The following is a 23,227-nucleotide window of genomic DNA, read 5'->3' on the forward strand; positions in this document are numbered from 1 at the left end:
TTCCACAACCCTTCTTCAGAATCCATGCAATTGACTTGTAACTTTGAGCAAACCAGTGACTTTATTACATATCAATCTGATCAGCCAATAGTAGTTCAGCATTTACTTAGCAGGGGGTACAGCAAGTACATTTTAGGAACATGTGTAGTCAAGGAGCCTTTATCAAACACATAGAGGGGAGTGCGGCCGTCCAACATGATGCCTGCTTACACCATTACACCTCCATCACTGTAATGATCCTTTTCCTGATGAGGGAGGGACAGTATTATTTTCTATGCTTTCTCCGGATACACCTATGCTGGGAATCAGCATCCAGGCTGAATCTTGACTCATCTGTAAAAACTAGTGCTTCACTGAAGTCTGGTCCAAGGGCACATGTCTGCACCATGCTAAATGCGCTCTCTTGTGTGCTGCAGTAAGTGGGATGCAAAGAGCTCGTCTTCTGGCAAACAACTTTATGTCATGAAGCCTGTGGACAACAGTAGACTGGGAAACTGTTTCTTGTGGTAGCATACTGCTGACGTGACAGCTGTGATGCTATAGCAGTCCTGTATCACCGTGCTTAGAGTGCCAAATAACAATCCTTATTCATCATTGTGGATCTTGATTGACAACCTTTCACATTTTTAATTTGGTAATTTCTATTTGTAATCTTTCTTGATTTAAACAGATGGTCTAAAATCTAGAATTTACCAAAATCTCTAATCATCAATGTCTTGACAAATCTGGATCTCAGGCTTTGTACTATATATATAAACCTATAAATTGATCTTGTATTGCAGTAACATGACCTATTTATCCTCAAATTCTACCACTAATAATGTCTACATTTCATTAATTTAAGCATAATCAAGTCACATTTAATTAAACTATTTGAAAAACAATATTTTGATTGTTAACTTGGGTTTAAATGCACTTAAGTTCTGACATATTTCCTTGCATCTGTGTTAAAATTATTTTCTGGAGTTAATTTTAGTTATATTTCACAACTTTTTGGCAAAGTTTAGCAAAATAGTTTGTATGTGGTAATACAATTGCAATTTTTGCCTCTTCCCTATTATGTTGCTCAGAAATTAGTATGAAATAACCAAATATGATGTAAGAATGCTACTATTACTGAATTTTTCATAGAATGTACATAAAAAAAAGCTTTTCTTTTTCTTTTTTTTCTTAGGGATACTGGAACAATTGAACAGCATGCTCTTGCAATGGTTTCACTATTAGAATCATGTCTCAATCATGATCTTCGTCCACTTCCTAAAGATGAGGATCCTCCTCATGCAAAAATTGCGTCAGATATTGTCAGTTGCATATTTTTGGTAAGAGAATTTGTAATGTATGTGTTACAAACTTATCAATTTTGCAGCCAATACTTCTTACATTGACAAGGTGTTTTAAAAATAAACTGTTGGTGCATTGACTGGTGTTTTAAAAATAAGCTGGTGAGGCTTCACGAAAAAACTTTAAAACGCGCTTTTTGGTAACTCTGTTAAGTGAGAACCAATGAAAGGTAGTTGGTTGATAGCTCAGGGTCAGTATTATCATGTAGTCCAAAGGAATTCACATAGTTCAGTGGAATTTACCACATAGAAATATGCAAATACTTTGCAGACATTCTTTTAGCATATGTAGAAGGGAATGCAAGGGGTATTTCAAATTCTAATAAATTGTATTAGTAATTTGATAAAGTTTTTTACTTTTGAAAAGCGAAACATGTTGCAAGGCATCTGATGGATTAGAAGAAATGGCATTCAAACCTAAAAGTAGCCCAAAGCATCATGTTAAGAATTTGGAGATAGTGCTCTAAGAATCTGGATCTTTACTCAGACTGGTGATATGTGCAGACTACCAGGTCACAGTCAAAAGCATGCCACAACATAGTCTCAGAACCATTATTTAGCAAGCATTGCTAAAAGATATAGACAGTTAACATCAGCCAAGATTGCTAGGCCTTTTGCTGTGGCTACAGGAACTTGCTATCCAGATATACCATGAGTGATAAGCTGCACAAAATAGAGCTATAGGTAGGGAAATCTATGATTTGTGTCCAACTTACTCAGATTGCAAAAATGTGCCTGGTTGCAGTGATGCAGAGATTATTGAGATTGGAGTATCATTCACTGAATTTAGTTCACCCAGTTCTCTTTAATGAGGAGTCTCATTTTTATTTGGAGACTAATTGCAGATGATCTCTGGAAGGATCAAAACATTTGCAATGAACCTGACTACATTTGTAAAAGATATTGTGCAAAGGCAGTGGAATCCTGATATGTGTGAGCATCATTTTAAATAACTGCACTAACGTACACATTTTAATTTGTGACCAATCAGCTTTAGAACAAAGAAATCGAGGAGCTGGATTAACTTGCACAGTGTTTGGATTTAAATGTGATTGAGCATGTGTGTGTCACACTAGGACACCAACTTGCATCATTGTAGACTAGATAGTACTTTCTCCAGGAGATTCAAGGCAATATTCATTCTGAATGCTTATTGCTACCTCAGGAACACATAGAAAATCTAATACAAGGCATGAAAAATCAATGTAAAGCTTGCATTTCAGTCAACAGTCAAGGGTGACATAAGCTTATTAATTTTTTCTATATATCTGTAAGTAGTAATGCCAAGTTTACCATACCTCACTTTGTTTTTAATTTTTTTTTTTTGCAGAAATAAGATAATTCTGCATTTTGAAGATATGACATTCACGACTAAAGATTTTGTGCAAGTTTCATGTTGTTAGCTGCAAAATCATTAAATATTCTATGAGTTTTTAAGTTGTTCAGTTAATTTCCTGCCAATGTATTTTAGTACAGTGGAACAAGTTTGATGTATTTATTATTAACTTTGTGTAATATTTGGAAAACACTAAGAAAAGTTCCCTCAGTGGTTTTACTAAAATGATATGTTTTCTTTAGAGTAATTTATGAAATAGTAATGTACAACTCTAAAATGCATTTTCATATTTTAACAAAAAATTATTTTTTAATTTCAAATTTAGTGTAACGTAAAATACAAAGTGATATAAGATCCAGCATTATGGTCTTTGCGCTGAAACAGTATTTTACTATTTATTGTAATATGTTGGCAAAGTATTTTCATCATAGGTTTTTATCACATTTTTTTTTTAATTTTGTAAAATTTGATTATTACAAATAAAAAGCATTGAACAGCATTAACTTCCTGTGATGAGTTGTTTGGTCAACTTAAGGAACTGTTTGCGCAAGATAAAGATTTTCATTAAGTACTTGTAGAAGAAATTGCATATAGTATAATTTGACACTACTGAAAATCTCAGTAAGAGCTTGGGAAGCTGTAGTATTAGTGGGAAGGTACAAGGGTGAATATTCTGTCATATTTTTATCAATTACTTGATGGTATGGCTGGTGGATAAGACGTTCCTGTGTGAGCATGAAATATCGTTAGAGTAATGTTTTAAATACTGAAATTATTCTGAACTAAACCTAGTTCAATTTTAAAAATTAGAAGTGTGATGTTAGGAAAAAGAAAAAAAGATAGTGCAACTGCCATGCAAAATGTGTAGGGAAATTATATTCAGAAGGAAACAGCAGAACTCGGATAACTATTCAGATATTATTTCTAATGTAGAATATATGAAGAAATACTTAATTATGGATTAGAATCTTTGTAGTTATATTTGAGTGTTTTGTAAAATATTAGATTCTTTTCAGTTAATGGGGCACCAGTTGGTATCATATATAAATAGTATATCTGATAGATAGAAATATCAGCCCTAATGATATATACAGCTTGATGAAAAGAATGCCTATTTTATTAAGTCCAAAATAAATACATAAAGCAAAGTCAGATATGCAAATTTGGAAATAAGCTTTTCGCATTATTCCTATTGACAGCTCTGCAGTAGTTCATTCCTAGTTTCAGTGGCAGAATTTTCCCTAATGTTAGTTTTTAGCCCCAGAAGTAAATAAACCATGTAGCTGTGTATAAAGAATGTGTGAATCTTTGAACTAGTATCTGATTTGTGAACCTTTCCATCTAGTGGTACAGTATTTCTTTGCTGCCCCATTTAGGTGCTTTGCTAGCGTAAAATAGTGTTTCATTTTGTAGGTTTTCAAAGAAAGTTTGACATTGTTAGTATTTCAAGTTCTTTAAAAAAACAAAACAAAAAAAAAAAAAAAAAAAGGTAAGGACCATACAAAATTGCTTAGGGATATTTTGTTATGATCAGTTTAACTGTTATGTTGTAATTTAAGTAGCAGTGCATTTGGCACAATTTTTAAATGGTTTAATATTTGCTGTATTAATAATCTTTAAAATATGTTTCTTATTTTAGAATCACAATAAGAAATCAGTTATGAAACTAGCATTGCCTGTTGCTGTGAAATTTTTACATAGAGGCAACAAAGAACTTAGTCGAAATTTATCAAGCTATCTTTCCTTAGCTGCAATTAATAATGCGGAACTCCTCGCTGTTCACGTACAGCCTATAATAGACAGTATAATAAGTGGTAAGTATTAAATTGCTGCACATGCTTGAAAGTTTATTGTTGAAAACTTATTATAATAAGATTTCAAAATGCTGTATTATGATTAGTGTCATTTCCCGTGTGCATTTTTTATCATTTAATTTAATGTATTTCTTAAGTTTTTAATAATTATTTTAATCTTGTATGTTTTTGCAAATTTTAAGCATGGTATGTGTAGTTTAGTGGGATCTGAAACTGGGTATCATTTACCTAGAGAATGATACTGCAATTGTATTGCAAATCTTTTTTCTATTGGCCTTCTTCCTAATGCGGAATCTTATAATTCTGCTTAATAAAAGGTGGTGCCATTTTACTGGTATAGTTTGTATGCCCTTTGCATGGTTTGTAACATGTCAAGTATTGAGGATGAATGAAATAGCATTTGGCATCAGTTTTGTTTTTGGTATTGGAAAGCGGTTGCTTTGTTGAAGACTTCCTTCTGTTGTTCAGAATTTTTTTAAAAACTGTAAAGTGTTTTTAAAAGTTTCGGTCAATCAATTAATATTTGTATTTCAGTATATTTTACATCAAGTTTAGTCTTGCAGTGTTATGTACATGAATCATTATTTATATTTTCATTGCATTTAAAAGTACTTTGATAAGTAAAAGTTTTCCTTCCGTACTGCAGATTTTCTCATTGTGAGAAAATTACAAAATGAAGTTAGCCAAAGAACATAAAATTTAGAATATCTGATTAAATATTAATATATTTTAAATCAGAATCATAATATTAACAGTTCGATAACCTAAGTCATGGATTATAAAGTAAACATTAGTTAGTTTGGAATTCTTTTGAAATGACATTGCCACACAACATGAAATGCTGCTGAAACCTCGTTTTACTGCAGGATCATCCTGGTTTTTCATATTTCAGTGTTGGCATCTGTGTTTTTTTTTTAATAATTAAAATGACTGTAAAAGGTGTCTACTCACTTAAAGAGTGTATGATATTATGTGACGTCTCTATGAAAATGTACAACATAAGCATTTAACATTAAGTGATTGCTCCACAATAAGTTGTTTATTTAAAATCTAAACCTGAAAATCAAAAAATACTTACATAATGCTTTGCCTTTGACACCGAGGGTCTAAGTTCCTTCTGCTGTCATTATGCAAACAAACAGTGAAATGGTTTAGGAATGATTTATACAATTTTTGAAATTAGGGCTGCATAACTATTTTCACTTAGCCAAATGTCTCTTCAGTGCATAATGTACACTCAGCTGCAGTAGTTCCAACATAAAATTGAATTGGGACAATAATTACAGCTGCCATTTTTGCCTTGAAGATTGGACTTCACAAACAAGGTAGCAGAAGAGCGGTAGCAGCAGACCCTCTGACCTATTCCTGTAGAGTAGGGGTCTTCAACCCGTGGCCCACCGAAGCCATTTTAGTGGCACCACAGTTGAATTTATAGAAAATTGAAGAATTTTAAGAAATTTTGATTTCAAGAAAAATTGCCACGCCAGCTTTTTTTCGTAAAAAAAAAAAAAAAAAAAAAAAAAAAACCTTTTTTCTCTTATTCTTGATATTTAAAACATTTTATTGTCATGCCTGATATTTGAGATAAAATTTTCTGAAAATCATGAATTTTTCAAAAATTTTACTTTATCTTTTGTAATTTTAAAAATAAAAAATTTGACTACGCATAACATCTCAATTCCATAAAAAGGTTTATGGAATCTAAATTCCATAAAATCATATTCCATAAAATGGTTTTTATCTCTAACAGGTTTGCAACAGATGTCAAGCTTTCATTAATACTTTGCCAAAGATGACCTTGAGCATGCCGCTACTTTAGAGGGAAGGGGGATTAAATTAACAGAATATCTCTCCTGATGTTGCAGTCAGTTGTCAAAGGGAACGGGGATCGTAAACATCCTGTTTGATTTGGTGATAAGCAGATTTTCTACACTTGATTTTAAGCTAGATTACTCACACTCATTCCACATTCTAAAATTCAGAAGCATTAATGGTCTATGTATGAGTAAACAATGGCAAGCCGTGATAACAAAAAAAGAAAAGTTGAAGGAAAAGTACTATGTTTTCAAGAAAAGTGGTCAGATGTTTATTTTTATTTTGTACATAAGGGTAAGGCAGTTTGCCTTATTTGCAATGACAGTGTAGCTGTGATGAAGGAATACAACATTAAGAGACATTATGATATTAAGCGCAATGAGAAATATTTTGCTTTGGAAGGTCATTTTCGGAGTAATAAGGCAAGTGAATTAAAATCAAAACTAAGTTTTTAGCAGTCTTTCTTCACCACAGCGAATACAGAATCTGAAAATAATTTTCATGTTAGTTACATGATAGAAAAAAAAAAAAAAAAATTGCCAAGCATGGCAAACCCTTTGGTGTTGGAGAATTTGTTAAAAAAAGTCTTCAGAGTGCAGTTGATGTGCTTTGTCCATTACAGTCTCAAGTCATGTCGAATATTAGCTTGTCTGGTGTGACAGTAGCAAGATGCATAGAGGTCTGTAGCATATTATATTTGCTACAGATATATTCAGTAAATTAAAATCAAAATGCAAAAAATTTGAGTTTTATTCAATAGCAATGGATGAATGGGTTTTATTCAGTAGCAATGGACAATTCGTGATTTTTGGATCTGAATAAGCAACAAATTAATACTTCTAATAACTTAAATCAGCGTGCTCATTTGTGTTACTGAGCTACGTAATCATTCACTGCTTTTGTTATTATATATATGTTCATTAATATATATACTGTTGTATTTTTGGTAACAAATGTTTCTTTTCGCATAAAGCTAATATTAAATATAACTTTAATTAAGAAATTTTAATTGCCAAAAAATAAATATAAATATAAATAAACTATTTATTTAAATTCCGACTAATTATTTTTTCGTTCAGGATTTTAAATTAAATTTCTGTTGCTTGAACATGGTATATGGAAAGTTTTCTTAATATAAATAATTATGGTTGATTAATTACATTAATATATATTGATGCACTTTTGTGTGTGATTATGTTGAAGTTTATCAAAAGGAGTTTTAATAACGAATCTACTGTTTGAATATTAAACCCGAAAAGTTTTGCGGTTACACTTTGCAAAAAGCCTGAGCAGTAAAATCGCTGAACACTGGTAGTTCAGTCCAAATTTCGAATCCCGGCAAACGGGTTGGCTCCATAAGTGTTTTCGTAATTTTTAGTATGTGTAACGTGTATGCAGTATATTGTGAATGCATACCTAAATAACGCGGGCACAGCCCGCGCAAACCGCAAAACACTGGTAGTTCGGTCCAGCTTTCGAATAAAGGCGATCGGGCTGGCTGCATAAGTGTTTTCGCGATTTTAGGTATGTTTATCGTGTATGCAGTATTTTCTGGACGTATACGCCAATAAAGCGGGCGCAGTCCGCGTTGAACACTGGTAGTTAAGTCCATCCTTCGAATACCAGCGAGCGGGCTGGCTGCATGCGTACTTTCGTGATTTAACGCATGTGTATCGTGGATGCAGTATCTTCTGGACGCATATATGAATAAAGCAGGCGCAGCCCGCTGAACACTGGTAGTTCGGTCCAACTTTCGAATAGCCGTTAAAGAGCTGTCTGTATGGGTATTTTCGTGATTTCACGCACGTGTATCGTGTATGCAGTATCTTCTGGATGCATACGAGAATAGAGCGGGTGAAGCCCGCGCAAATCCGCTGATCACTGGTAGTTCGATCCAACTTTCGAATCTCAGCGAACGGACTGCCTCCATGTATGTTTCATGATTTTCTGCATGTGTAACATGTATGCAGTATCTTTTGGATGCATACGCGAATAAAGCGGGCGCAGCCCGGGTAAAATCGCTGAACACTGGTAGTTCGGACGAACTTTCGAATAAAGACCAACGGGCTGGCTCTATGGGTGTTTTCTTGAGTTTCCGCATGTGTGTCGTGTATGCAGTATATTCTGGATGCATAATTTAATAAAGCGGGCGCAGTCCGCCCGAAACCGCTAGACACTGGTAGTTCGTTCCAACTTTCGGCAAGCGGGCTGGGTGCAAGTTGTTTTCGTGATGCGTAGCCGAGATATTAATTAAAAACTAATTTTCTCCCTACTTTCCCTACGTTTTGCACTTTCTTTCACCGGTTTTCCCTGTTTTAGGGATTTGGCTCCGTGCCAAATTCGTTTTTCTCGAATAACTGCGGAACGGCGCGGAGTTGCGATTTGAAACGCATATCCCCGGATTCGAAAAAAATCAAGGAATCCAACGGTACTGGTCCCATCTTCGTACGACAATAATCGGTGGAGTTATTAATTAAAAACTGCGAAAATGTTATTTCATTTTTCGGAGTGGCAACAGTCTCAGAATTAGCTGAGATAAAATTGCTTTTTTCAAAGCGCAGGGGGGGAAATATTGCTTCCCCTCCAGATTTTTGTTGGTGAAAAGGTCAGGTGTCAAATTCTTTTTTTTTCAAATAACTTTGGAACGGCGCTGAGTTGGAATTCGAGACAGGTATCTCCGGATTCTAAAAAATTCTGGGAATGCATTGATACCATTCTCATCTTTGTACGACTTTAATCAGCTGAGATATTAATTAAAAACAAGCAAAACGCTAATTTTAGCGCTCTTATTTCCGATTGCAACAGTTTCTTGAATCGCCGGAGTTAAAAATCAAGGTTATATTCTAAAGTTGAATAAAGCACGTGATTGCATGTTACGTTAATGTACTTTGAAAATATTTCGTTAATGTCGGCATTTTAAATAAAACAGCTGCTTTTGCAATTTTTTTTAAATTTCAGGTTAGGGTAATTGCCACGATATGTTATTGCCACGTTATTTTTTTTTTTCCGATATTGTGTAAAAGTTGTTACATTACATTAAATTTAAATGCTGACGTTCTTGAAGTTGTACAACTTTAATCAGCTGTGAGATATTAAAAAATATGAAAACGCTATTTTTTAAAAATGTATTGTTATTTTTTTGAATAATAAATTTGATTTTTTTGAATAATATATTTTTTCATCGTTTTCAATATGTCCACTTAATTTACATATGCTTTTTGAATTTAAATGATATTGTAAATTAGTTCGCAACAATAATAATTATTAAATTTTTTTTACGATTCAAATTTTTTAATTAAATTTTAATTGAATATGAGCTTTTCGTTGCAGCAACGACGCAAAAGAATTATTTAAATTTAATTTAACTTAACTATATTCTTGTGAAAAATTTTTGTTAAAACTTTGCGCGGATTCTGTAATTTTAAACATTTTTTTTCGTTTTGGGTTTTAAATTGAACATGTGATCCTTGGAGACGGTATATGGGAACTTTCTTATTATAAATAATTATGAATTATTAATCGCATTGATATATATATATATTGATACAATTTTGTGTGTGATTATGTTGAAGTTTATAAAAAATAAAGGAATTTTAATAACGAATCTATTGTTTGAACAACAAACCCGAAAAGTTTGGCGATTTCTCTTTCTACTACGGCCCATTAGCGGCACCGTAAAGTCACTGAACACTGGTAGTTCGGTCCAACTTTCGAATCCCGGCAAACGGTCTGGCTGAACGGGTGCTTTTGTGATTTTCCGCATGTATATAGTATATTCAGTATCTTCTGGATGCATACATGAATAAAGAGGCCGCAGGCCGCTAAAAACCGCTGAACACTGGTAGTTCGGTCCAACTTTCGAATCCCAGCGAGCAGGCAGGTTACACGGGTGTTTTTGTGATTTTACACATCTCTATCGTGTATGCAGTGTCTTTCTAGATACGTAAATGAATAAAGCGGGCGCAGCCCGCACAAGAAAGCTGAACACTGGTAGTTCGCTCCAGCTTACGAGTCTCGGCGAGCAGGCTGTTGCGTGGGTGTTTTCATGATTTTCCGCATTTGTATCGTGTATGCAGTGTCTTCTGGATACATATGTGCATAAAGCGGGCGCTTCCCGCCCAAAATCGATGAACACTGGTAGTTCGGTCCAACTTTCGAATCCCGGCGAGCAGGCGGGCTACACGGGTGTTTTTGTGAGTTTACGCATGTGTACCGTGTATGCAATGTCTTCTGTATGCATAAGTGAATAAAGCTGGCGCAGCCCGCGCAAGAAAGCTAAACACTGGTAGTTCGGTCCAACATACGAGTTCCGGCGAGCAGGCTGGCTGCATGAGTGGTCACCGCTGGACACTGTTAGTTCGTTCCAACTTTCGAATCCCGAAAATTTGCGTGCTGGTTGCATGGGTGTTTTCGTGATTTTACGCATGTGTATCGTGTATGTAGTATATTCTGGATGCAAACTTTTATAAAGCGGGCGCAGCCCCCACAAAACCGCTGGACACTGGTAGTTCGTTCCAACTTTCGAATACCGCCGAAATTACATTAGGAACTCTTATGCACACGAACAATGAATAGCGGCAAAGGCGCTGATAACTGGTGGTTCGTAACAAATTTAAAATCCCCGTGAGCGGGCTGGCTGCATGGGTGTTTTCGTGTGTGTGTATCGTGTATGCAGTGACTTCTGGATGCATATGTGAATAAAGAGGGGGCAGCCCGCGCAAAACCGATGAACGCTGGTAGTTCGGTCCAACATTCGATCCTGGCGAACGGGCTGACTCCATGGGTGTTTTCTTGATTTTACGCATGTGTATCGTTTATGCACTATCTTCTGGATGCATACGTGAATAAAGCGGGCACAGCACGCGCAAAATCGCTGAAAAATTGTATATCGGTCCAACTTTCGAATCACGGACAGCAGGCTGGCTGGAGGGGTGTTTTCGTGATTTTACGCATGTGTACGGTGTATGCAGTATCTTTTGCATGCACACGTGAACACTGTTTTGCGCGGGCTCAGCCCGCCCAAAAGCGCTGAACACTGGTATTTTGAATACCTGCGAAAGGGCTGGCAGCATGGGTGTTTTCGTGATGCTCCGCATGTGTATCGTGTATGCGGTAACTTCTGGATACATAGGTGAAAAAAGCGGGGAAAGCCCTCCGAATGCCGCTAAAAGATGGTAGTTTGGTTCAACTTTTCAATACCGGCCAAATTTAACATAGAATATCTTTTAAAAAAGAACAATGATAAGCGGGCTTGCCCGCTAGTCTATACTATTAAAATCTGTGCGCGTCTGTCTGTGTGTTTGTTTGTTTGTAACATCATCTTCTCCAGAACGGCTGGGTGCAGAGCTTAGCGGAAGGTACCGTTGGATTCGGAATCTCAGTGGGAAGCCATTTTGCCTATCGGCATCTTCGTGCGACTTTAATTACCCGAGATATTAATTAAAAACTAATTTTTTCCTTACGTTTCCCTACGTTTTGCACTTTCTTTCATGGGTTTCCCCTATTTTAGGGATTTGACTGAGTGCCAAATTCGTTTTTCTTGAATAACTTGGGAACGGCGCCGAATTCGAATTGGAAACTCATATTGCCGGATGCCAAAAAAATCAACGAATGCAACGGTACCGGTCCCATCTTCGCACGACAATAATCGGCGGAGTTATTAATTAAAAACTGCGAAAACGTTATTTCATTTTTCGGAGTGGCAGCAGTCTCCGAATTAGCTGAGATAAAATTGCTTTTTCGAAAGCGCCGGGGGGGGGACAATTGCTTCCGCTCCAGATTTGTGTTGGCGGAAAAGTCACGTGTCAATTTAACTTTTTTTCAAATATGTATGGAACGGCGCTGAGTTGGAATTCGAGACAGGTATCGCCGGATTGCAAAAAATTCTCGGAACGCATTGATACCACTCTCATCTTCGTACGACTTTAATCAGCTGAGATATTAATTAAAAACTGAAAACGCTAATTTTCGCGCTCATTTTTCCGATTGCAACAGACTTAAATCGCCGCAGATAAAAATCAAGGTTATATTCTGAGGTTAAACAAAGCACGCGATTGCATGTTACGTCACTGTATGTTGAAAATATTTCGTTAATGTCAGCATTTTAAATAAACAGCTGCTTTTTGCAATTTTTTTAAATTTAAGGTTAAGATGATTGCCACGTTAATTCTTTTATTGATATTGAATAAAAGTTATTATATTACATTAAATTTAAATGATGACGTTCTTGAAGTTGTACAACTTTAATCAGCTGAGATGTTAATTAAAAAATCTGGAAACGCTACTTTTTAAAAATATGTTGTTATTTTTTTAATAATAAATTTGATTTTTTGGAATAATTTATTTTTTATGGTATTAGATACGTGCACTTAATGTAGATATGATCTTTGAATGTAAAGGATATTTTAAATAAGTTCGCAGCAATAAAATTAAATTCACTTTTGGGTTTTTTGTTTTTTTTTTAGATTAAAGATTTTTATTTGCATATTTTTAAGGGCTCTAAATTAAATTCCTGTTCCTTGGAGATGGTATACGGGAACTTTCAAATCCCAGTGAGCAGGCAGGCTACACTGATGTTTTTGTGATTTTACGCATGTCTGTTGTGTATGCAGTGCCTTCTGGATGCATAAATGAATAAAGCGGGCTCAGCCCGCGCAAGAAAGCTGAACTCTGGTAGTTCGGTCCTAATTTCGAATCCCGGCGAACGGGCTGGGTCCATGGGTGTTTGCGTGATTTTACGCATGTGCCTCGTGTACGCAGAATCTTCTGGATGCATAAGTGAATAAAGCGGCCGAAATTCGCTCAAAACCTCTTGATTAGTGGTAGTTCGGTCCAACTTTCGAATCCAGGCGACCGTGTTGGCTCAATGTGTTTTTTCGGGATTTTCCGCATGTGTAACGTGTATGCGGTATCTTCTGCATGCATACTTGAATAAAGCGGGAGCAGCCCGCGCAAAACTACTGAACACTGGTAGTTCGGTCCAACATTCGAATTCCGGGGTACTGTACATAAAATTTGAACGCATACGTGAATACGGCGAGAGATACCAGGTAAAACCGCTGAACACTGGTAGTTCGGTCAAACTTTCGAATCTCTGCGAGCGGGCTGGCAAATGGGTGTTTTCGTGATTTTCCGTATGGGTATAGTGTATAAAGTGTTTTCTGGATGCATATGTGATAAAAGCGGGCGCAGCCTGCTCAAAACCTCTTAACGCTGGTAGTTCGATCCAACTTTCGGTGTCGGCGAACGAGCTGGCTCTCCGGGTGTTTTCTTGCTTTAACGCACGTGTATCGTTTATGCAGTATCCTCTCCATGCATATGTGTATAAAGCGGGCGCAGCTCGCACCACAAAACCGCTGAACACTGGTATTTCAGTCCAACTTTCGAATTCCGAGGCACTGTATATAAAATTTGGATGCATACGTGAATACAGCGCGCGGATAGCGGGTAAAACCGCTGAACACTGGTAGTTCGGTCAAACTTTCGAATCTCTGCGAGCGGGCTGGCTGTATGGGTGTTTTCATGATTTTCCGCATGTGTATAGTGTATAAAGTGTTTTCTGGATGCATATGTCATAAAAGCGGGCGCAGCTTGCTTAAAACCTCTTAACGCTGGTAGTTCGATCCCACCTTCGGTCTCGGCGAACGAGCTGGCTCCCCGGGTGTTTTCTTGCTTTAACGCATTTGTATCGTTTATGCAGTCACTTTTCCATGCATAAGTGAACAAAGCCGGCGCAGCCCGATCATAACCGCTGTACACTTGTAGTTCAGTCCAAATTTCGCATACCGGCGAAATTACAATCGCAACTCTTATACACACGAACAATGATAAGCGGGCTTCAGCCCGACCCCGCTCAGCTGGCGGGCTTGCCCGCTAGTCTATACTATTAAAATCTGTGTGCCTCTGTCTGTGTGTTTGTTTGTGTGTTTGTAACATCATCTTCTCAAGAACGGCCGGGTGTAGAGCTTAGCGGAAGGTACCGTTGGATTCAGAATCTCCGTGGCTCGCCGTATTGACCATCGGCATCTTTGTGCAACTTTAATTAGCCGAGATATTAATTAAAAACTAATTTTTTCCCTACTTTCCCTACGTTTTGCACTTTTTTTGTCGGGTTTTCCCTGTTTTAGGGATTTGGCTAAACGCCAAATTCGTTTTTCTCGAAAAAGGTCACGTGTCAATTTCTTCTTTTTCCAAATATCTATGGAACGGCGCTGAGTTGGAATTCGAGAAAGGTGTCGCCGGATTCCAAAAATTTCTGGGAACGCATTGATATCATTCTCATCTTCGTACGACTTTAATCAGCTGAGATATTAATTAAAAACTGGGAAAGCGCTAATTTTAACGCTAATTTTTCCGATTGCAACAGTCTCTTGAATCGCCGAAGATAAAAATCGAGGTTATATTATACTCTGAAGTTGAATAAAGCACGCGAGTGTATATTACGTCACTGTAGTTTGAAAATATTTCATTAATGTCGGCATTTTAAATAAAATAGCTGCTTTTTTAATTTCAGGTTAGGAGGATTCACAGGATATGTTATTACCACGTTAATTCTTTTATTGATATTGAATAAAATTTCTTATATTACATTAAATTTAAATGATGACGTTATATTTTGAGAATATTTCGTTAATGTAGGTATTTTAAATAAACAGCTGCTTTTTGCAATTTTTTTATGTCTGGTCAGGATAATTGCCGCGATAGGTTATTTCCACGTTATTTCTTTTATTCATATTGTGTAAAAGTTCTTATATTACATTAAATTTAAATGTGACGCTCTTGAAGTTGTAAAACTTTAATTAGCTGAGATATTAATTAAGTAAACCTGAAAGCTCTACAATTAAAATTTCTTAATTAAAATTTAAATGAATATTAGCTTTATACGAATAGAGAATATTTTTTAAACTCAAATGTCACTCCTTGCAGCAATGGCGCAAGAGAATTACTTAAATTTAATTTAACTATATTCTTGTGAAAAAATTGTGTTGTAATTTTGTGCGAATTCTGTTGTAGTGTAAAAAAAAGGAATTTAATAACCAATCCACTGTTGGAAGAATAAACCCGAAACTGTTCGAGATTATATTTGGTACAACTGTCCAATATTCGCAGAGCGGTAAGTCGCCAAACACTGGTAGTTCGGTCCAACTTTCGAATCCCGGCGAATTGGCTGGCTGCATGGGTGTTTTTGTGATTTTCCACATGTTTTTCGTGTATGCAGTATCTTCTGAACGCATACGTGAATAAAGCGAGTGCAGCCCGCGCAAATCCGCTGAACACTGGTAGTTCGATCGAACTTTCGAATAACTGCGAACGGGCTGGCTGCATGAGCACTTTCGTGATTTTACGCATGTGTATCGTGAATGCAGTATCTTCTGGACGCATACGTGATTAAAGCGGGCGAAGCCCGCTCAAAAGTGCTGAACACTGGTAGTTCAGTCAAACTTTCGAATACCCGTGAAAGGGTCGTCCTGTATGGGTGTTTTCGCTATTTTACGCATGTGTATCATGTATGCAGTATCTTCTGGATGTATACAGGAATAGAGCGTGCGAAGATCGCGCAAATCCGCTGAATACTGGTAGTTCGGTCCAACTTTCAAATTCCGGCGAACGGACTGCCTCCATGGAAGTTTTCATGAGTTTCCGCATGTGTAACGTGTATGAAGTATCTTTTAGATGCATACGCGAATAAAGCGGGCGCAGCCGGGTAAAATCGCTGAACACTGGTGGTTGGGTCCAACTTTCGAATAAAGGCCAACGGCCTGGCTCGATGAGTGTTTTCGTGATTTTCCGCATGTGTATCATATATGCAGTATATTCTGGATGCATAATTTAATGAAGCGGGCGCTGCCCACGCAAAACGCTGGACACTGTTAGTTCGTTCCAACTTTCGAATCCCGAAAATTTGCGGGATGGCTGCATGGGTGTTTTCGTGATTTTCCGCATGTGTATCGTGTATGCAGTGTATTCTGGATGCAAACTTTAATAAAGCGGGCGCAGCCCACACAAAACCACTGGACACTGGTAGTTGGTTCCAACTTTCGAATACCGGCGAAATTACATTAGGAACTCTTATACACACAAACAATGAATAGCGGCAAAGGCCCTCAACACTGGTGGTTCGAACCAAATTTAAAATCCCCGTGAATGGTGTATGCATGGGTGTTTTCGTGATTTCCCACATGTGCATAATGTATGCAGTATCTTCTGGATGCATAACTGAATAAAGCGGGCGCAGATCCCGCAAAACCGCTGAACACTGGTAGTTGGGTCCAACTTTCGAATCCCGGCGAGCGGGCTGCCTACATTGGTCTTTTCGTGATTTTCTGCATGTGTATCATGTAATCAGTGACTTCTGGATGCATATGTGAATAAAGCGGGGGCAGCCCGTGCAGAACCGATGGACACTGGTAGTTTGGTCCAAATATCGATCCCGGCGAACGGGCTGACTCCATGGGTGTTTTCTTGATTTTACGCATGTGTATCGTTTATGCACTATCTTCTGCATGCATACGTGAATAAAGCTGGCACAGCACGCGCAAAATCGCTGAAAAATTGTATTTCGGTCCAACTTTCGAATCTCGGACAGCGGGCTGGCTGGAGGGGTGTTTTCGTGATTTTACGCATGTGTACGGTGTATGCAGTATCTTTTGCATGCACACGTGAACACTGTTTTGCGCGGGCGCGGCCCGCCCAAAAGCGATGAACACTGGTATTTCGGTCCAACTTTCGAATACCCACGAAAGGGCTGGCAGCATGGGTGTTTTCGTCATTTTCCGCATTTCGTGTATGCGGTTACTTCTGGATGCATAGGTGAAAAAAGCGGGGGTAGCCCGCGGAGTGCCGCTAAAAAATTGTAGTTCTGTTCTACTTTTCAATACCGGCGAAATTTAACACGGGAACCCTAATACACACCAATAAGGAAAGCGGGCTTCAGCCCGCTCAGCTGGCGGGCTTGCCCGCTAGTCTATACTATTAAAATCTGTGTGCGTCTGTTTGTTTGTTTGTTTGTTTGTAACATCATCTTCTCAAGAACGGCTGGGTGCAGAGCTTAGCGGAAGGTACCGTTGGATGCGGAATGTCCGTGGGAAGCCGTTTTGACCATCGGCATCTTCGTGCGATTATAATTAGCCGAGATATTATTTAAAAACTAGATTTCTCCCTACTTTTCCTACGTTTTGTACTTTCTTTCACGGGTTTTCCCTATTTTAGGGATTTGACTGCGTGCCAAATTCGTTTTTCTCGAATATCTTGGGAACGGCGCGGAGTTGGAATTCGAAACGCATATCCGCGGATTACAAAAAAATCAACGAATTCATCGATACCAGTTCGATCTTCGTACGACAATAATCGGCGGAGTTATTAATTAAAAACTGCGAAAACATTATTTCATTTTTCGTAGTGGCAGCAGTCTTGGAATTAGATGAGATAAAATTGCTTTTTCGAAAGAAACGGGGTGGGGACAATTGCTTCCGCTCGAGATTTGTGCTGGCGAAAGGTCACGTGTCAATTTGATTTTTCTTAAATATCTATGGAACGGCGCTGAGTTGGAATTCGAGAAAGGTGTCGCCGGATTCCAAAAAATTCTGGGAACACATTGATACCATTCTCATCTTCGTACGACTTTAATCAGCTGAGATATTAATTAAAAACTGGCAAAACGCTAATTTTAGCGCTCATTTTTCCGATTGCAACAGTTTCTTGAATCGCCGGAGATCAAAATCGAGGTTATATTCTAAAGTTGAACAAAGCACGCGATTGCATGTTCCGTTACTGTATTTTGAAAATATTTCGTTAATGTCGCATTTTAAATAAAACAGCTGCTTTTTGCAATTTTTTTAATTTCAGATTAGGATGATTCCCACGATATGTTATTACCATGTTAATTCTTTTATTGATATTGAAAAAAAGTTATTATATTACATTAAATTTAAATGATGACGTTATTGAAGTTGTACAACTGTAATCAGCTGAGATATTAAATAATCTGAAAACGCTATTTTTTTAAAATGTGTTGTTATTTTTTTGAATAATAAATTTGATTTTTTGGAATAATATACTTTTTCATGGTTTTAGATACGTGCACTTAATTTAAATATGATATTTGAATTTAAATGATATTTTTAATAAGTTCGCAGCAATAATAATTAAATTCACTTTAGGTTTTTTTTTTAGATTAAAGATTTTCCTTTGCAGATTTTTAAGGGCTTTAAATTAAATTTCTGTTCCTTGGAGATGGTATACGGGAAGTTTTCTTCTTATAAATAATTATGAATTATTAATTGTATTAATATATATATATATTAATGCAATTTTGTGAGTGCTTTGCACAGCTGCTTCTTGCAATTTTTTAATTTTAGGTTAGGATAATTTCTACGATATATTATTGCCACTTTAATTCTTTAATTGATGTTGAGTAAAAGTTGTTATATTACATTAAATTTAAATTGGTTTATCCCGTTGATAAGTGAATTAAACTGCAACCAATGACAATAGCTACATTTTTTTTCAACATTTAGAATTTACTTTTGATTTCTTCTTCTTCTTCTTCTTTTTTTTTTTTTTTTTAAATTAAGGATTTTCTATGCCGATATGTAAACAAGAAGTTGAAATTATATTTAAAATATTAATTTAAATTTTGATTTAACATTTTTTTCGTTTAAGGTTTTAAATTGAATATGTCATCCTTGCACATGGTATATGGAAAGTTTTTTTATTATAAATAATTATGAATTATTAATTACATTAATAACATATATATACTGATACAATTTTGTGTGTGATTATGTTGAAACTTATAAAAAAAAAAGAAATTTTAATAACGAATCTATTGTTTGAATAACAAATCCGAATATTTTTGCGATTACTCTTTCTACAACGGCCGATTAGCGGCTGAGTTGTAAAGACACTGAACACTGGTAGTTCGGTCCAACTTTCGAATCCAAGCGAGCAGGCAGGCTATACGGGTGTTTTTGTGATTTTACGCATTTGTATCGTGAATGCAGTGTCTTCTGGATGCATAAATGAATAGAGCGAGCGCAGCCTGCGCAAGAATGCTGAACACTGGTAGTTCGCTCCAACTTACGGGTCCTGGCGAGCAGGCTGTCTGCATGGGTGTTTTCGCGATTTTCGGCATGTGTATCGTGTATGCAGTGTCTTCTGGATGAATATGTGAATAAAGCGGGCGCAGCCCGCGCAAAACCGATTAACACCGGTAGTTTGGTCCAACTATCGATCTCGACGTACGGGCTGGCTCCATAGGTGTTTTCTTGATCTTACGCATGTTATCATTTGTGCAGTATCTCCTCCATGAATATGTTAACAAAGCGGGCGCAGCCCACGCAAGAAAGCTGAACACTGGTAGTTCGGTCCAACTTACAAGTCCTGGCGAGCCGGCTGGCTGCAGGGGTGTTTTTGTCATTTTCCACATATGTATCATGTATGCAGTGTCTTCTGGATGTATATGTGAATAAATTGAGCGCAACCCGCTCAAGACCTATAAACACTGGTAATTCGGTCCAACTTTCGATCCCGGGGAACGGGCTGGCTTCCGCATGTGTAAGGTGTATGCAGTACCGTATGGATGCATACGGGAATAAACCGGTTAAAATCGCCGGAAACTGGTAGTTAGGTCCAACTTTCGAATGTAGGCGAATTTTAACATGGAAATTCTTTTAAAAACGAACAATGATAAGCGGGCGTCAGCCCGCTCAGCTGGCGGGCTTGCCCGCTAGTCTTCTATTATATTAAAATCTGTGCGCGTCTGTTTGTTTGTTTGTTTGTTTGTTTGTTTGTTTGTAACATCATCTCCTCCGGAACGGCTGGGTGCAGAGCTTAGCGGAAGGTACCGTTGGATTCAGAATTTCCGTGGCTTTTGACCATCGGCATCTTCGTGCGACTTTAATTAGCCGAGATATTAATTAAAAACTGGTTTTTCCCCTACGTTTCCCTACGTTTTGCACTTTCTTTCACCGGTTTTCCCTATTTTAGGGATTTGGCTAAGTGCCAAATTCTGTTTTCTCGAATATATCCGGAACGGCGCAGAGTTGGAATTCGAAACGCATATCCCCGGATGCCAAAAAAAATCAATGAATCTATCGATACCGGTCCCATCTTCGTACGACAAAAATCGGCGGAGTCTACTATATATTAAAATCTGTCCGCGTCTGTCTGTTTGTAACCTCATCTTCTCACGAACGGCTTGGTGTAGAGCTTAGTGGAAGGTACCGTTGGATTCAGAATTCCCGTATCTCGCCATATTGACCATTGGCATCTTCGTGCGACTTTAATTAGCCGAGATATTAATTAAAAACTCATTTTTCCCTACGTTTTTGGCGTTTCTTTCGCTTTCTTTGTTGGGTTTTTCCCTATGAAAGGGATATTTCTCCGCGGCAAGGGGCGAAATTAAGGTACTGGAGCATTTTCGGTCATGCCGCTAATTAAGCTTCTAATTGGCCGATCGACTTGGGACAAACGGCATCCGTCATTTGAAGATCCGAGAATTAAAAATTTCGAAATTTCAAGAAAATTGGATGATTGGTTCCCAAATTAAGAATTTTCCTTAATTAAACTAAATTGGACTAGAAGAGAAACACGCTAATGTGACAATCAAAATCGTAAAAAAACAACCTTATATTTAGCGTAGGTATAATGAAACACTCAATCGATTTCACTAGAACTCTGATTAAAAATCTAGTTATAACCACGTGCAGTGCTGATAAGCACCACGTGTTTCTGTGATTCCTATTTTCTTCTTTCTATGTATTTCTTTCTCCTGATGAGGAGGGACCTTTAGCTGCCCTCGAAATCGATTGAGTGTTTCATTATACCTACGCTAAATATAAGGTTGTTTTTTTACGATTTTGATTAAACTAAATTGGTCGGAAAAATGCACCAAAAATACGTATCTCAAGATCTAACCGACCGATTTCTTTCAAATTTTGAATTTTGCACTTCCCGGATGCTCAAATGAATGTTAGCATTGATTGTAAACTGTTTTGCTAATTAGGAGCCTAATTAGCAGGTTCATTAAAAAAGCGCTACTACCTTTATCTCCCTTTCCTAACTCTTCGTTGACGGCCTTCGACTCGGAAAGCGACGGGTGTCCGGGGGGGAGAGATTGTATCCGCTCGACTGTTGGAATCGTCAAGGCCATTCGGCAGGGTTGAAATTAGCGTAGTGGCGCTTTTTTATTCATTATGCTAATTAATCATCTAATTTGCCAATCCATCTAGAACAAAGAGCATCCTTCATCTGACCATCCATCGGTTGTAAATTTCTAAATTTGGAGCCGATCGCATGATTGGTTCCGGAGATACGAATATTTAGTGCATTTTTCTTAATTAGAGAAATTGAGCCGGAAAAATGCACAAAAATACGTATCTCCCGATCTAACAGACCGATTTCGTTCAAATTTTGAATTTTGTACTTCCCGGATGCTCAAATGAACGTTAGCGTTGATTGTAAACTGTTTTGCTAATTAGGAGCCTAATTAGCAGGTTCTCTTAAAAAAGCGCTACTACCTCTATCTCCCCTTCCTAACTCTTGGTTGACGGCCTTCGACTCGGAAAGCGACGGGTGTCGGGGGGGGAAATGGTGTCCGCTCGACTGTTGGAATCGTCAAGGCCATTCGCTGGGGTTGAAATTAGCGTAGTGGCGCTTTTTTATTCATTATGCTAATTAATCATCTAATTTGCCAATCTATCTAGAACAAAGAGCATCCTTCATCTGACCATCCATCGGTTGTAAATTTCTAAATTTGGAGCCGATCGCATGATTAGTTCCCGAGATACAAAATTTTACTGAATTTTTCTTCTTAATTACAGAAACTGAGCCAGAAAAATGCACAAAAATACGTAACTTTTCAAAGAATTAACGGATTTCGTTCAAATTTTGAATTTTGCACTTCCCGGATGATCAAATAAAGGTTAGCGTTCATTGTAAACTGTTTTGCTAATTAGGAGCCTAATTAGAAGGTTCATTAAAAAAGCGCTACTACCTTCTCTCCCCTTCCTAACTCTTGGTTGAGGGCCTTCGACTCGAAAGCGACGTGTGTCGCTGAAGCGGAGATGGTTTCCGCTGGACTTTTGGAATCGTCAAGGCCATTCGCCATGGATAAAATTAAAGTAGTGGAGGATTTTTATTCATTATGCTAATTAGACTTCTAATTTGCCAATCTCTCTGGAACAAAGAGCAAACCTCTTTTCAAAATCTGGCAATTATAAGATTGTAAATTTCGAGCCGATCGGCCTGTTAGTTGCCAAGATACGTATTTTTTGTGCAATTTTCGAACAATTCGTGATTTTTGGATCTGAATAAGAAAAGCAACTTTGAATAATACAAATTAATATTTCTAATAGCTTAAATCAACGTGTTCATTTGTGTTACTGAGCTACGTAATCATTCACTGCTTTTGTTATTATATATCAGTTCATTATTATATATACTGTCGTATTTTTGGTAACAAATGTTTCTGTTCGCATAAAGCTAATATTAAATATAATTTTCATTAAGAAATTTTAATTGCAAAAAAATAAATATAAATATAAATAAACTATTTATTTAAATTCCGACTAATTATTTTTTCGTTCAGAATTTTAAATGAAATTATTGTTGCTTGAACATGGTATATGGAAAGTTTTCTTAATATAAATAATTATTGTTGATTAATTACATTAATATATATATTGATGCACTTTTGTGTGTGATTATGTGTAAGTTTATCAAAAGGAGTTTTAATAACGAATCTACTGTTTGAATATTAAACCTGAAAAGTTTTGCGGTTACACTTGGCAAAAAGCCTGAGCTGTAAAATCGCTGAACACTGGTAGTTCAGTCCAAATTTCGAATCCCGGCAAACGGGTTGGCTCCATAAGTGTTTTCGTAATTTTGAGTATGTGTAATGTGTATGCAGTATATTGTGAATG

At 37.1% G+C, this 23,227-nt stretch overlaps 1 protein-coding gene across 6 annotated transcripts in view; it reads left to right on the plus strand.

Annotated features, from left to right (window-relative positions):
• melt (ventricular zone expressed PH domain-containing protein melted) overlaps positions 1–23,227 on the plus strand; it is a 210,095-nt gene that overhangs the window by 25,503 nt on the left and 161,365 nt on the right. For all 6 annotated transcript variants that reach the window (XM_085809519.1, XM_085809517.1, XM_085809518.1 and 3 more), the window contains 2 exons: positions 1,175–1,319; positions 4,316–4,490. In XM_085809519.1, coding sequence (XP_085665645.1) covers positions 1,175–1,319; positions 4,316–4,490 — 320 coding nt within the window. The remainder of the gene's footprint in view (positions 1–1,174; positions 1,320–4,315; positions 4,491–23,227) is intronic.

This window comes from Stegodyphus dumicola, chromosome X2 (assembly GCF_044657685.1).
Source record: "Stegodyphus dumicola isolate Sdum_Otavi_A_Nest chromosome X2, ASM4465768v1".
NCBI classification, from domain to species: domain Eukaryota; kingdom Metazoa; phylum Arthropoda; class Arachnida; order Araneae; family Eresidae; genus Stegodyphus; species Stegodyphus dumicola.